This window comes from Anser brachyrhynchus (genome assembly GCF_964034855.1).
Source record: "Anser brachyrhynchus genome assembly, chromosome: 3".
Taxonomy (NCBI): Eukaryota; Metazoa; Chordata; class Aves; order Anseriformes; family Anatidae; genus Anser; species Anser brachyrhynchus.
The window spans coordinates 120808940-120822497 of NC_137696.1; the positions used below are offsets into that span (position 1 = coordinate 120808940).

Sequence of the window (13558 nt, forward strand, 5' to 3'; positions counted from 1 at the left end):
ATGTGATGGTAGAAGACTTCAAACAATTGATAGTTCAAATTCTTCTAATTTTTTACATAGCCGATAAAATTTAAACCCCATTAAACAGTGTTTATTCAATACATCTGCTTGGTTCAGTGGACAGTTCTGAAGTTTGACAGAGTATTTTTATAGATTTAGTGCATTTTAAAATATTTCACGGACATTGAGGAGCTACTGTGTATTATTGTTACAGGGCAGATTTGTCTTACATTGCGTGCATGTGCTATGCATCTACGCTTCTGACACTTTTATATAGTTTTTATGGAACACAAGCTTACTGTAAGAACGTGTCAGTAAGACTAGAGTTTAGCTTCTACGGGTGTTTTAAGTTTATTTCACTCAGTCTCACTCTGCCCTTTAAGAGTACTGGAAGTGAAAAGCAGTGCCTTTTCATCTTTTTCTGCGTTTCTTCCTTTTTATTTTGTGCATGTGCGTGCAGAAGAGGTCCTAAGATACATCCTAAAACGTACAATCATTTTACACGCACTACTGGCAGCTAGGACTGTGTCTTTCAAGATGTTTTTCAGTTGTGAAAATTTGATCAGTGAATTAACCGCACATCCGGCTACATACATCTTTGATCAGAATTAGGACATTCCAGCTCGTGTGTGTGTGCATGTAAGCAGGCTGCATCAAGTCGATTTTACACATGTGCAGTACACATGTGCCTCGAAATTAGTTAGTAAACTAATATTATAATTTCAAGTAACAAAATTACGGTCTTCCCAGCCTTTGTTTTGTATTACACGTCCTGTAATATTTTATCTTTCTATCTGGACAAGGTTAAGTCTTCATTTATTTTAAGATGTATTAACACACATTTAGATGGCTCAGCCGTAATTAAGATTTTGCTTTTGATTTTTAAAGGTAATATTAAAATGTTATGTTAATGAGCTTAGAACCCCAAATTATCACGAGGTCATGACTGAATTAATTGCTGTACAGAATAACAGAGTAATTTTAGGTCCTCTTCCTTAAATACTGTGAAATTAAAAGTAGTTCGAGTGTTTGCATATGCAATACACAGTCACAGTGTTGCATTAGGATGAAATTGTTCTTTCTGCAGTAAGAAAATGGTTCTTGCTGTGGAAGATATATTTCTGCCCATTTGATGCTAAATTATTTTTTTTTTCTTGCTACCTAGATTGTGTTATTTTATTATCCACAAAGGACTGGATTTTTCCCTGAACGTTGGTTTCTTTAATAAAATGTCAGTATAAAGAGTGTGCCCCCTGAATTCGTTTTAGTGTTTCTGTTTATGCCTTTTAATCAGAAAGGGGGGAAATAAAAATATACTGAATAGCAAGAAAAATATAGTACTTAGGTTTGAATGTACAAAGTTGGATGTAAGAAGTGTGGGAAGGAAGCAAAGTGAATGCCCTTTATGCAAAAAGTCCTTTTGGGAAAAGAGAACATTTTTACTGGTGTATACTAAGGTACACCGCCTAAGTAAATAGTTACTGCTTTCTGGTCCTGTCAGTTTTAAATAAACCATTCATTGTTATGGCTTGGTTATTCCACAAATAACCAAGTGCAGCTGAGTTAAACTTTTGATACCACTGATTGGAAAAATGCAGATGAAGAACTCTTTTAATGTGAATTTATACTGCTGTTCTTTTCTTAGAGGAAACAAGTTTTGCAGATTGTGTTAGGAAATAAATATCCTGCAGACTTTAAATGCTCTATTACAAAGCTGCTCCTGTGCTCCAGTATTATACAATAGCTAAGAGCATTAATTTGTCAAACTCTTATTAATAAAAGCGTCGCTAAGCTTGAACATACGTGTCCCTTCAATATTAAAGAGCAAACTTGACACTTTTTTTTTTCCCCAGAAGTTTTCTATTTAAAGGGACAGGATTCTCAGTGGAATAGGTGATACATTTGAAAGAAAGCAGTTACACGTGGAATTTATACAGTAAATGCAGCAGGGCATGGGTACTGTATCAGCTCAGTGTTATGGCTCACCTAGCCTACAGCTTTTTGAGACATGATAAACTGAAATAATAAATTCTGGCACAGTCTTCAGAATTAGGCTTTTTGTTGATCGTGTCTTAAAATGCCTTTTTTTCCCCCCCATTGAATTATAACTACTTAATCTGTGTAAAATAACTCTTGCTGGTTCTTCTTGAAGGATGGTATTTATAGTAAATTATTGATGTATTACAATATTAATATAAAAAATAATATTAGGGAGTAATAATTCTTGGCTGAGCAACTCCATATTTCATGTCAGAATTCCTTAAATGTATATATAGGGTACCTTATTTGTTTCATCAGTTCCAGAAGAAAAATTGCACTGTGTCAAAAGCAGCAGCTGACCTACAGATAAGAGTACCTTGGCTAAAATGCATGGTTTCACTTTGAAAGTTGAGGTGAGTTGTTATGGTCCAGTCTACTGTCCACAAAAACAGTTTTTCCCTTCTCGGGACTATGGGAATAAGGAAGAAGATACCACCAGGCTTACTCACAAGGATTTCTTTCCTCAGAAATATTGCCCAGTATTCTATAATGAATGCTTCTACCATCTATTATTTCATTACTAGCACTAACACTTTCAATTTATGTAGAGTATTATAATAGTGTTAATAGACATTCTTTTTTACAAGCATAAAGATGAGATCCTTACTTCGAGCCCCTGTACTACGTATTAGCAAAGGAGAGAGATGTGAAGTGTTGCAAATGTTCTTTGGAAATTTGCACTGCTGGGAAATCGGAATGTGATAGCAACTTCTGTATTTGTGCAACCTCTGTGTTAGGTTAAGGACTTTGTACCAACACAGATGTTTTCTAAACTTACCCTATCACTGTGTTTTACTTCAAGAAATTAAACACTTTAGAAATATGAATCAGTAGGAATTAAAGTTTGAAGCTATATACGTACGCATGTTTGCACATACACAACTCATTAACATTTCTCCCAAGAAAGAATACCCTGTTCTAATACCGCACATGGCTACATTAAAATATCATGCTTTTTTAACTCTGTGTTTTCTGATCTATATTTAAGTGAATTACAGATATCCTTGGAGATTAGCACTATGTGGAAGTGAAAGTATTTGCACATAATTACTTGTCTATATTGACTTCCTTAAAAAGAAAAAAAAAATCATCTCTATCTTTTACTTACTAGCGTGGTGTCATTTCTGTTAAGTACTCTTGACAAAGAAGTTGAATTCAACAATTAATAATGATGTGTAATGTCACCACGCTCTAACTTGTTATGCCAGACCCACTTGCACCCAGCGTATGGTCGTCAGCCTATGTGTGTCCACATGCACATCGATGCAACCACGTCTCGCTAGTGCCGCAGTTAATTTGCTTTGAGAGTGAGGTTGGGTCCTTTTCTCTGAACAATAAAATATTATGTAACTGGCAATGGCTCTGTCTTTCTGTTTCAGTAAACCGCAGCGTGGATTTAGATGTGAGATATCTGACCATGAGGGATAAGTAAACAATGGTTTGGCATGCTTCAGGTTCAAATAAATTCTGGGGAAAATAAATGTATGTAAGGTCATCAGAATTTAACTTTCCCTCTTCGAGAAAATGAATGATAATAAATTTCAAGTCATTATGAAATACTAGCAATTCTGATGAAATGTAATATGTGAAATAAGTTAGTGTCCATCAGAAATACAGTAACCATATTTGGATGAATTCCTGCCAAAACATTTTTGCCACAGGGGTTTTAGCTATAACATATTAAAACTTAAAGCTATTGTTAATTCCAGAGCTGCCTAACCTTAACGAAAATGACATTTTTAAATGAGAGGGACAGCAGAAGAAACTGTTTTCAGCCTTTGCTGTAAAAATAAAGGTAGTTTTATCAGAGATGAAAACATATTCTTAGAGAAAGGAATACAGCAGGTATAATATGGAAATACTTTATTTTTTTGCAGTACCACATTTATTTAAAGGAAAATGTAGCCATTTTCCCTTTAATCTTTTACTATGTTGAATTAATTTTTATAAATAAAAATGTTTAATAAGGAGTGGGTTCCAGAGGATAATTTAATTGCTCTGATTAAAATGACTTCAGCATTTAAAGTGAGTCGGTAGAAAACCTATGTCTCTTTTCCTCCTGGGGCAAGTTCATACATGAAATAGGAAACTTATAGCTACATGAGGAAGGCTAGAACAGTACACAGTATGCTAACAAGCAGAATAAAAAATATATACAGGAAACAGATGCATGAATAATGGATTTTTTTATTGGAAGTGTTAAACTATTTTATGATGTAGTAATCTGAGTTTATTTTGTCTTTGTGCTCATCTTTAAAATACTCTTTAGGGTGTGCTTTTCCCTATGTTAAGTGGCAGGTCTTATATTTATTTGTAGAAGGGAGCATGTTTATGTAAGGAAGCGTGCTCTTAGATTTAAGCTTTATTAACTTAAAAACAAAAACACCTGAGAGCAGAAGATACACCTCCTCAATCTGTTCCCCATGAGCCTTTAGCAGTTGTTTTGAAAAACATGTATACAATAAGAATTAAAGGCATTGTAGATAATGTCAGCAAAAATGTATTTTGTTGGTAACAGTAGTTTCTTGTTGGGGTTCTGTGGTGGAGGAGGTAGATGTTTTCTGTGTTTTGTGGGTGTCTGCTGTCTCCGGATGAAAATCTGTGGTTAATTCATAGGTCTAGCAAAATTTACAAGGAAAATCTCTTTGAAATAGCGCATAGTTTACTAATTTATTTTTGAGCACAGTTATCAAAATAAATGGTATATTTATTCCTTTTAGACAAATTAACATTTTATATTTAAAATAGCACTGGAATATTTTTTTTATGCTGCAGTTTCTTAACCGGTTGTGCGAATCTCGGATTCTCTCAGTGCCTAAGCTAAGACCTTAAAATGCTTCAGATTTTACCATCTTAAGCTCACTATTTATCTTGAGGCTGCCTTAATTAAAATATTATATACTCTAGGGCATATTAAACATGGCAATTTATTGTAATTCTTATTAACGGAGTGTATTTAATGAGTTTTCAGAACCAACTCCATCACCTCCAACACACAATGTTGATTTTTATGAGGTACATAGAGGAAAACATGCACATGGCTAATTTTCAAGCGGTACCGAGCACTGACAGCTGCTGCTGGAGCAGCCCCGCCGGAGAGATGGAGGTGCTCAGCACCTCTGCAGCCTGGCAAGCACGGGCTAATTCCTCCTTTCCCTCCGTATTTAACTTCCACTGAAATGGGCTGGATTTGTGCATGGAAAAAAATGCAGCACTCTGCTTGTGTTTGCAGCCTCCTGTGCTCAACCTGCTGTTTTAGCAAGGAGTTCTGCCTAGCTGCTGGCAGGGACAGCCACCCACGGGTGCGTGCCCCAAGGTGTGACACGACCATACACGCAGCACTGATGGTTACTCTTTTGAACTGTCTGCATTGTGTAGTTAGCATCCTTTGCAAGAATATCTTACCGTTCTGTTTTTCTGCTTATACTTAAACGGATCTGGTTTTAGATCTCCGTTATTTACTCGAGCCTGCGCTGGGCTCCTTGTTATTTGTAACAAGCACAACTGTGTTGTGAAAAGCCATCAGGAAAAATAAAGGTATAAGGTGCAGTTTTAAGATTAGCATTAGTCTGACCGTGACCAAGAAATCACACTGCTTGAATTTCGGTATTATTGTTATGCTCTTAATGTGGGGTGGCAGAGCCTTTAAATATTTCTGGTAGAGTAGTTAATACAGCATGGAAGTTTGATATTTGTACAGTTTGTAAAGGAATTTGAGGTGTTACCCTATTTTGACTTCAGTTTTCAAGTATGCACTGGTGCATCATTAATCATAGGAAATGCAAAAATAAATAATATAGTCCCTTTGGATTTTTCATGTGAATACTTACCTTTTCCTTTTTTTGTATATACAGTTGAGGTATTTAGGTAACCCCTAACCTTTTGCTTCAACAAGGAGGTACAGTATAAAAATATTACCACAGTCTTCATATGAGCAGTTCTCTCTAAGAAAACCTCTAGATGAATATTTATTGAAAAAAAGCAAAGTTGCAATACAGAATGACTTAGCTTGGCCTGAATATTATATTTTAGACCACCAGTGAATAAAATTAAAAGCACATGGATTTTGAATAACTAGAAAAGGTTGTAATTGATTAGCACTGCATGAAAGTATTGAAGCAAGAAAGTTTTGATTTGTGAATGGTTCTATTCAATAGAGATTAATCCTGTATGTTTGATAAAATCTTAGTGCCCCTAATGAGTTAGGTGTTTTTTTTCTCAGTTTATTTAACCATCAGATACTTCAATGTTCTTTTAACAAACTGGAACTTTTCTATCTTAGTGAATTTTGCATCAGCGCGCTGGATTTAGACAATATTGGTTATTAATAGTTAATTTGAGACAGATAATTAAACAAATCACCGCATTTTGCTGCTTAAGAATTATAGAAATGCTGCAGTGTAATTCTGCATGTTTTAGGGGTTTAAGGTACCGAAAGCCTGAGTGAGAAGCTTGCAGCTTTCTTAATGCAAATGAGAATAGTCATGCCTGCATTCCTTCAGTATTATTTTTGTAAAGTCCTAGTATTTTAAATTACGTTTATACAGACCAGTGATTACTGAGATATTGCTTCAAGCTTCACAATCATAGGAATATGTTAAACAGAGCAGGAACATTCAAAAAATTCAGCTTTATAGGCATAATCAGAAGGGATCTGTTTCTCTCTTATCAGTATCTTAAGTAAAATAAAAAACTACAATTCCTTGCCAACTGATAAAACAGTTCAGAACCGACATCTAGAAAAGGTGCTTTTTTTAAAGAGTAAATGAGAATATTCTGGCGAGTATTTTAATATAAGCAGTGTAAATTTGTTGCTGTTAACTTGAAGTATTTCATTTAGGTTTATTACGTCTATCTATAGGGATCAGTTACCAAACAGTACATGTGAAATAATTGATTAAATCATCAGCCAAATCTTGATCTAATTTACGTCCTTCAGTGAAATTCTCCTATGAAGATGCACAGATCGTATTTGAAAATGCTTTTTTTATCATTTGTAACTATTACGGGAGGCATTTCAAGAGTATTTCATGCTCTAAAGTATCTTGTACAATGTTTACTAGATTTTCTAATAAATATGCAATTCATTTTTCTGCTTAGTATTTATTCTGAGATTTTTTTTTCTTGAGGTGATATGGATACAAATATAATAATCTGCTGGTCGAAACGAATGCGCTTCTATTTAAAACCTTAAGCAGGTTACTCAGGCAAAATGCAGTCAATACCTGTGTATAACACACTTAACACAGAAATGCTCTGGCTATGAAACAATAGCAAGTTAATTCAAATGATCTAAACTGTAGAGGAATACATGTTCCCTGTAATTAGGAAAGGGTCCTGCATCTTCACTACCGTTATTCCTCCCTTCCATATGAGTTAAAAACACACAGAAAAAGCAAGTGAAATAAGAATTTTCACAAATGTTAATCCTCACAACGCTGTTTTCCTTCCTATTATTACTCGTCATTATGCGTCTTAATTCTCAAAGAAAAAACTAATCAAATTCAACAGTCACGAAGGGACGAAGTTAGAGATTGCAATAGAAGGAGATACAGCATGGAAAGGAACAAAAATAGATCATGCATTCTGACATCCTGCTGCACCGGTGGTAGGAAATGGTAAATTGATGACTAACTTGGGTCTTCTGGCTTTTGTTCTTTTTTAAATTGTGGTCTGTCTCATTTTTATAAAGTTCTTAAGTTTTCTTTTGGTTCTGGTATAAGAGATACTGGTTACATACTGATAGAATTGGTGAGATTTCGTTGTTCCGTGCATTTGCTGCTCGTGGCCAGAGTTGAATTTGTGTCCCCAACCCGATTTACTGAAGTTTGGAAAAAAGTATCCTTCGTGCTGCGGGACTTTTGCCTCGCTTTGAGAATGATCAAAAGTAGATAAATTAAGCAGTCACCACTCGGTGTTTTGATAATTTTAGCCAACTCAATTTCTTCTAATCTCTTTTGGAAGTAAAAGCAAAAGAAAGTCCCTATACATGTAAACTGTATTTCCTGTTGTAAACACTGGGATAATGTGGTCTGGCTACACTTCTGCTGGGCTTCATTAAGACAGCAGTTTTAGTAGAAAAGCTGCTTACCATTTTTGTGTTAGCATTTCAGCTCACCGGTCTGCCTATTACAGCTACAGGAGCCGGCACAGGTTCTGTTATTACTTCTGCTATCTGTAGGTCATAAATTAAACTGCTCCCTGCTCTGTGAGAAGCTATTCTTCAAGTCTTTTCCCGCACGCAGCCTTACAGCTTACTCATGTGCTGAACTGGGAACCAGTCAAAGCGCGTGAAGTAGGAGGGGTAAAGGGAACTCCGGTCCTCGGTTCATTACAATACAAGCCTAATCGGGATGTATACACTGAAAATGGTCCTAGCATTGTTATTTGTCTTATAATGGGGACAGGGGAGGAAAAGAAATAGCTTTAGCTACAGCCCCAGCCTAGTTTCAACATGATGGACACCATTAAGAGAATCCTGTAAGTTTTCACTTTTTTTTTTTTCCTTGGTCTTTCAGAATTTTCAGTTGTGTCAGTAAAAGATGCTTTGAAAAAAATGTTGCATATGCTCCTTACCACTGGTCAAAGGGAACCAGAATACTGCATTTTCCATCACGTTTTAAAAGTAACTTTGTCTTACTTGCAGAGCAATCACTTAAAATCCGATTTGGTTATATTCAGTTCGAGCGTGAGGTGCCCTGCGCTGATTTTAAAACTATATCTGAGAGGAAGAAGCTTTTCTAAATAAGCCATGATAGAGGTGTAATTTTATAGTGCATTTATGATTTTTTATGGGCACGTGTGTCTGCAGGACATATAAATAACTGCCTCAGTCTACATACATGATTTCTTAAAGGAACCTGTGTTTACAGTTCTGAATATTGAAGTAAAGATTTGGCAGTGCCCTTCTACAGAGTTTTTTAAATCCCACTTTCAATTAAAGCTTAAATTCATCAACATATTAAATTGCATAACTTCATTTCATAGGTTAATATTTTTATGCCTGAATGTTTCACCCTGTTCACAACAAGTGCAATGAGGAGAATTCGCTTTCAGAAATGAGTCCATTAAATAGCACACTTTGCTGCGAAACGAGGGCGAAGAACTGCACGTTTCTGATAACTTCATTGAGCATATATGCTTAAAAATAAGTTGTCTGGTACAATGATAGGGAAGTTGTGGATAGGAGAGGCTGCTACATGCTGCACGCTACTCATTTCATCAGGTCTAAGGAAACAGAGCTAAATCCTGTAATTCCTTCAGAATATCTTGCATTAAGCAGTCACGTTGGATGCATTGAAGGGTTACGCTCTGCACCGGTTCTTCCTAAGCTGTCCCTTGCTGTCGTTGGCTGTTTCCCTACCTACCTGGTCCCTTGTACCTGCAATAGGGCTGGGCACTGCGCTATACCCCATCCCATGTCCCTGGCTGCGGCCACCTCGCGCGGCCCAGCCGAGCACACCTGCTGCCAGGGCACCGAGCAGGCGGCCACCGACCTCTTTCTGCTCAGCTCCTCAGCTCACAAATTCGTTCATAAATTCGCAGAAGCTTTTTATGATGACTGCTTCCCCCCCCCCCCACCCCAGCCTGCTATGCTCTCTCCCCACCCTAGCATCCCATTCAGCAAGTTTTTTTGTTTCCATAACTGTCCCCGGCATCGTTAAGAAAACCCCGAGCGCGGCAAACGGGAGCTGAGACGTCGCAGTACTCACCCCAAAAGAAGTTTTGCTGACATGGTGTCACTGAACTGAACAGGCTGTTTGATGCCATAGTCCCTCTCGTTTCACGCAGAGCTTTCACCTCCTGGTGTAAATACTTCTTGGATCCTCAAACTGCAAACACAAACCATAGCCAAACCTTGGTTTAGTTTTACAGTGCCCCTGCATTGCATAGACCCTACAGTTGCTTTCTTTTTTTTTTTTGTCAAAAAAAAAAAATGTTGTAGCACTGGTAACATGTGAAAAGCAAGGAAACAAAACAAAAAAAAAAGAGAATGAGCAAATATTTGAAGGACCTACTATTACTGCATAGACTGTGGTTAGAGAGCACTTACTGACTCTGTTGGTCTCAGTGGCTGGTAGTGACCTGCGGAGATTAACCATTTAAAACCCAGAGCCTTCTCTGCTGTCCTCCTGGAGAAAGTTTGCACCGCACTTGTGGTTCTGTGGTTGTTTGTGAGGCGAATGAAGCATTCACACAATCCAAAAAAGCAAAAGCTTTAAAACTCCTTTTTTTTGCAAGCACTGTTACTGGAGAGAGAGAATCATGTGGCTTGTGACATCAGAGGACTCGCAGAGGACTGCCTACCACTGGGGCTTGTTCTTGCTCTCTCCCTTTTTTTTTCTTTTTTTTTCTTTTTTTTTCTTTTTTTTTTTTTTATTTTGACAAAAGGCCCGTGGTAAGGCCCTTCCTGGCATCCAGAAGGATATAGCTTTTTAATTTTTGTGACTCATGAGGATTTGGAGAGAGTACAAAATGCTGTAAGAGCCCAAACTTCTGTACAGTTAAAGCATATGGACAGCAGAACTTTATTTGTACTCTCAGTTCAGGTTCCCCCCACTCTTCTTTCCCCCTCCTTTTCTTTTTTTTTTCCTCCTTTTTTTTTCTTTTTCTTTTCTCTTTCCCTGCTTCATTATTGTGTCTGTGGAAAAGTGAGCAAAATTGGCACAAGTGGCTGTGTGAAATTCTGAACAACAGTGATGATTTACAATAATTTACATCTTTGGATTGTATCACGATCTTGGGTCTGCTTCAGATTTGCTGGGTGGCTGGATTCCTTCTGTTTTACTTTTTCTCCTTGTCTTCCTCTACTTGTGAATCTGTAACTCATTGTAAGAAACTTTACCTTGCCGAAGGTCTAGTAGCAGCCTGCTTGTTGGGCTTGTGTTTTTCTCCTGTAATTGGCTGTCACAGAAGTGTTAGGCTGGGGATTCCTTTGCAAATCTTAAATCATGTCTGCCTTGCTTTACATGCCTTCAAAACTAGTTGGCAGTTTTATGTAATGCAAATTAAGGGCAATTATCTTGCTTTTATATGGGGGGCAAAATATGTCATTTAAATAGCATAGCTAGTTGTGTGCTGCCTTCCGAGGGATGCTTTTGAGTGCCAGTATTGCTGGGATTTAATACAGACACTGCAGAACAGAGCGAGCTGTGAGATTGTGATTGCGCTTCTGTTAATTGCTCCTTATAGTTTCAGTGTTTAGGCGAAATAGAACAGTCTTTGGCTTTTTGGGAGACCATAAATAACTTCATTCACCAGTTAATGTTAACACTTAGTTTTAAAATGAAACATAAATTTGATGCATATGTAAGATTTAAATGCTTAATATCATATGTGTGCATGTGTGTGTAATATTTTTTATATACTCAACATATTGTAACTTTGACTTTGATTGTGTAATATAAGCCTTTACTGTACCAGTACGGAGTGGGTTAACAAAAGCAGTATTTTTTTGTTTATAATAGAGGCTTTGAAATAAATTGCAAAATGCTGTGTGTAGTAAGGAATAATGTGCACAGACAGTGTGTATTAGTAGTCTTGATTTGCTCACTCAGATTCAGAACAAAATTGGAAACATCTTGGAGAAAGTATCTTATTTTTTTGCCTCTTTGGACATTATGTCTAGAACTTTTCTTATTAGCCTGATTGTATCACAGATGCATGGGATTTTCTAGCTTTTGCAGGGTGATTTTTTTTGTTGTTTGCTTGTTGTTGTATATATTGCTGAGAGCAGAAGAATTGTATAAAACACTTTCTAGATATTGTTCAGCTTTTATTTGTAAAATAAAAGACGTCTCTTTGAAGCTGGCAGCCCTCCTTTTTTATTTTCCTCTCTGTCCTCAGCTTTCCCAGCAAGAAGTTGGCCAGCAGTGGTGGGAGATGGAGATCTGGAGGTGTGGGTGGAGAGCAGGTTCTCTACTTTGTGGGGATGGAGAGGAAATGGGCAGGGAGATTTCAGTAAGAAATTACAGCTGGTTCCTTCTTTTTCTCGTTATCATATATTTATCAAAGCAACATAAAACCCTATGCATAAAAAGTACTTTCATAGTATTTATAATAAGGTAAATAACGTTCTTCTTCATTCAGTACTTTGGAAGTTATTAGATGCTGATGTATTTGTGGAATTCTGTCTTTAAATGAAAAAGGGGTATTCTGCAAATCACCCATCTTTTACTTTTGTATGAGTGCTGTTTAATTCTTCTAGTGATGGATTCCTTTGTATTTCTTTATGTTTTCATAGTATGGATAAGAACACCAATGGAAAGAAGTTAAATGCATAAAAATGATGAAAAGATTGGTAATCACTTCATATAAACAAAATATGTTTGTGTGACTTCCAGATTTAATCAACTTCTGATGCAGCAGAAGTCTTTGGAAGTTTCTACCTCTGTTATTTGTGGAACTCTTAATTGTAAGCACAATGTTCCTTCAACTACAGCTAAGATATTTATCAACTTTTACATGATGGTAGGTAACTTCAGTGCTTTTATGTAATAGATCACTTATGTCCTGATCTTAGATACTTGTTTTCACGTAAATGCAGTTGATTTATTTATTTTTAACTTTGGAATTTATTCTCAGTTACATCTTTAATATTTGAATATTGAACTCCTCCAGAGGTTTGACTTTTTAAATTCCTTGCCTTGAGACGTACTCAGTCTTTTTCTGGAGGGGGTTTTTTTATGCTGTCAATTGTGTATGCAGAGTTATTCTCTGACTTGGTTATTATGTTTTGGTGTGATAACTCTGGGATTTTTTTTGTACTGTACATGCTTTTTCACCTGTGATATCAAGGTCAAGACAACTACAGTGAAGTCTTCTTCTAGTAAGGCAAAATGCATTAAAAGCAGAAGAACAAATTGTTTAATAAGGTAAACAAGATGTAGCTTGCAGAAACTAACAATTAATAGAACTTTTTTTTTTTAATTTTTATTTTTTATTACTAGGCAGTATACAGACCTTATAAAACAAAACAGTATACAGACCTTATAGCTGTGAAACTGCCGGTTTCTTTCAGGATAGTTTGCACTTTTAGTGAAGCAGATACACGAATCCTAAAATTCACTGTGTTAATGGTGTCTTGGTTGCAGACTTACTCTTGGCAGTCTGTTGTTCAAAAGGTAGATCTACAAAAATTGAAGTTCACTTATGACTTCCATAGGGGATGCTTTAAGTCACAATTACACTTACAAAGGAAGTATTATGCTAAGGAATTCCTCTGGTAAACTATAAGCTTGATCTTTCACGAAATGGAATCTTATTTAAAGTCAATTGTAATGCAACACTAAAAGATAATTACATCTTTCACTTTTTTCTTTTGAAATTTGTTTTGAAACTTTTAAGCCATGCTTTATTTCCAAACATTTTGCCTTATGTCACTCAAAGTTCATGCAGCATATAAACAGTATGATCAAGTTTATTTGTACTTAAATGTTTGTTTCTATGCTACAGCTAGAGACAAATAAATATGCTGCGTAAAGTAATAGGATGACAAACTTGTTAAATTGCACTTGCT

At 36.3% G+C, this 13558-nt stretch overlaps 2 protein-coding genes and 1 long non-coding RNA gene across 5 annotated transcripts in view; 2 read left to right on the plus strand and 1 right to left on the minus strand.

Annotated features, from left to right (window-relative positions):
- The window catches only part of RUNX2 (RUNX family transcription factor 2), a 155065-nt gene extending 144692 nt beyond the window's left edge, over window positions 1-10373 (minus strand). The window contains exons 1-2 of the mRNA XM_080587422.1: window positions 10094-10373; window positions 9753-9872 (exon numbers count right to left, since the gene is read on the minus strand). Coding sequence (XP_080443548.1) covers window positions 9753-9810 — 58 coding nt within the window. The 5' untranslated portion in view covers window positions 9811-9872; window positions 10094-10373. The remainder of the gene's footprint in view (window positions 1-9752; window positions 9873-10093) is intronic.
- SUPT3H (SPT3 homolog, SAGA and STAGA complex component) overlaps window positions 1-13558 on the plus strand; it is a 280720-nt gene that overhangs the window by 34108 nt on the left and 233054 nt on the right. The gene's annotated exons all lie outside the window — the stretch shown is intronic.
- LOC308193142 overlaps window positions 12371-13558 on the plus strand; it is a 38505-nt gene continuing 37317 nt past the window's right edge. Inside the window, exon 1 of the long non-coding RNA XR_013949413.1 lies at window positions 12371-12510. This is a non-coding gene — a long non-coding RNA (uncharacterized lncRNA). The remainder of the gene's footprint in view (window positions 12511-13558) is intronic.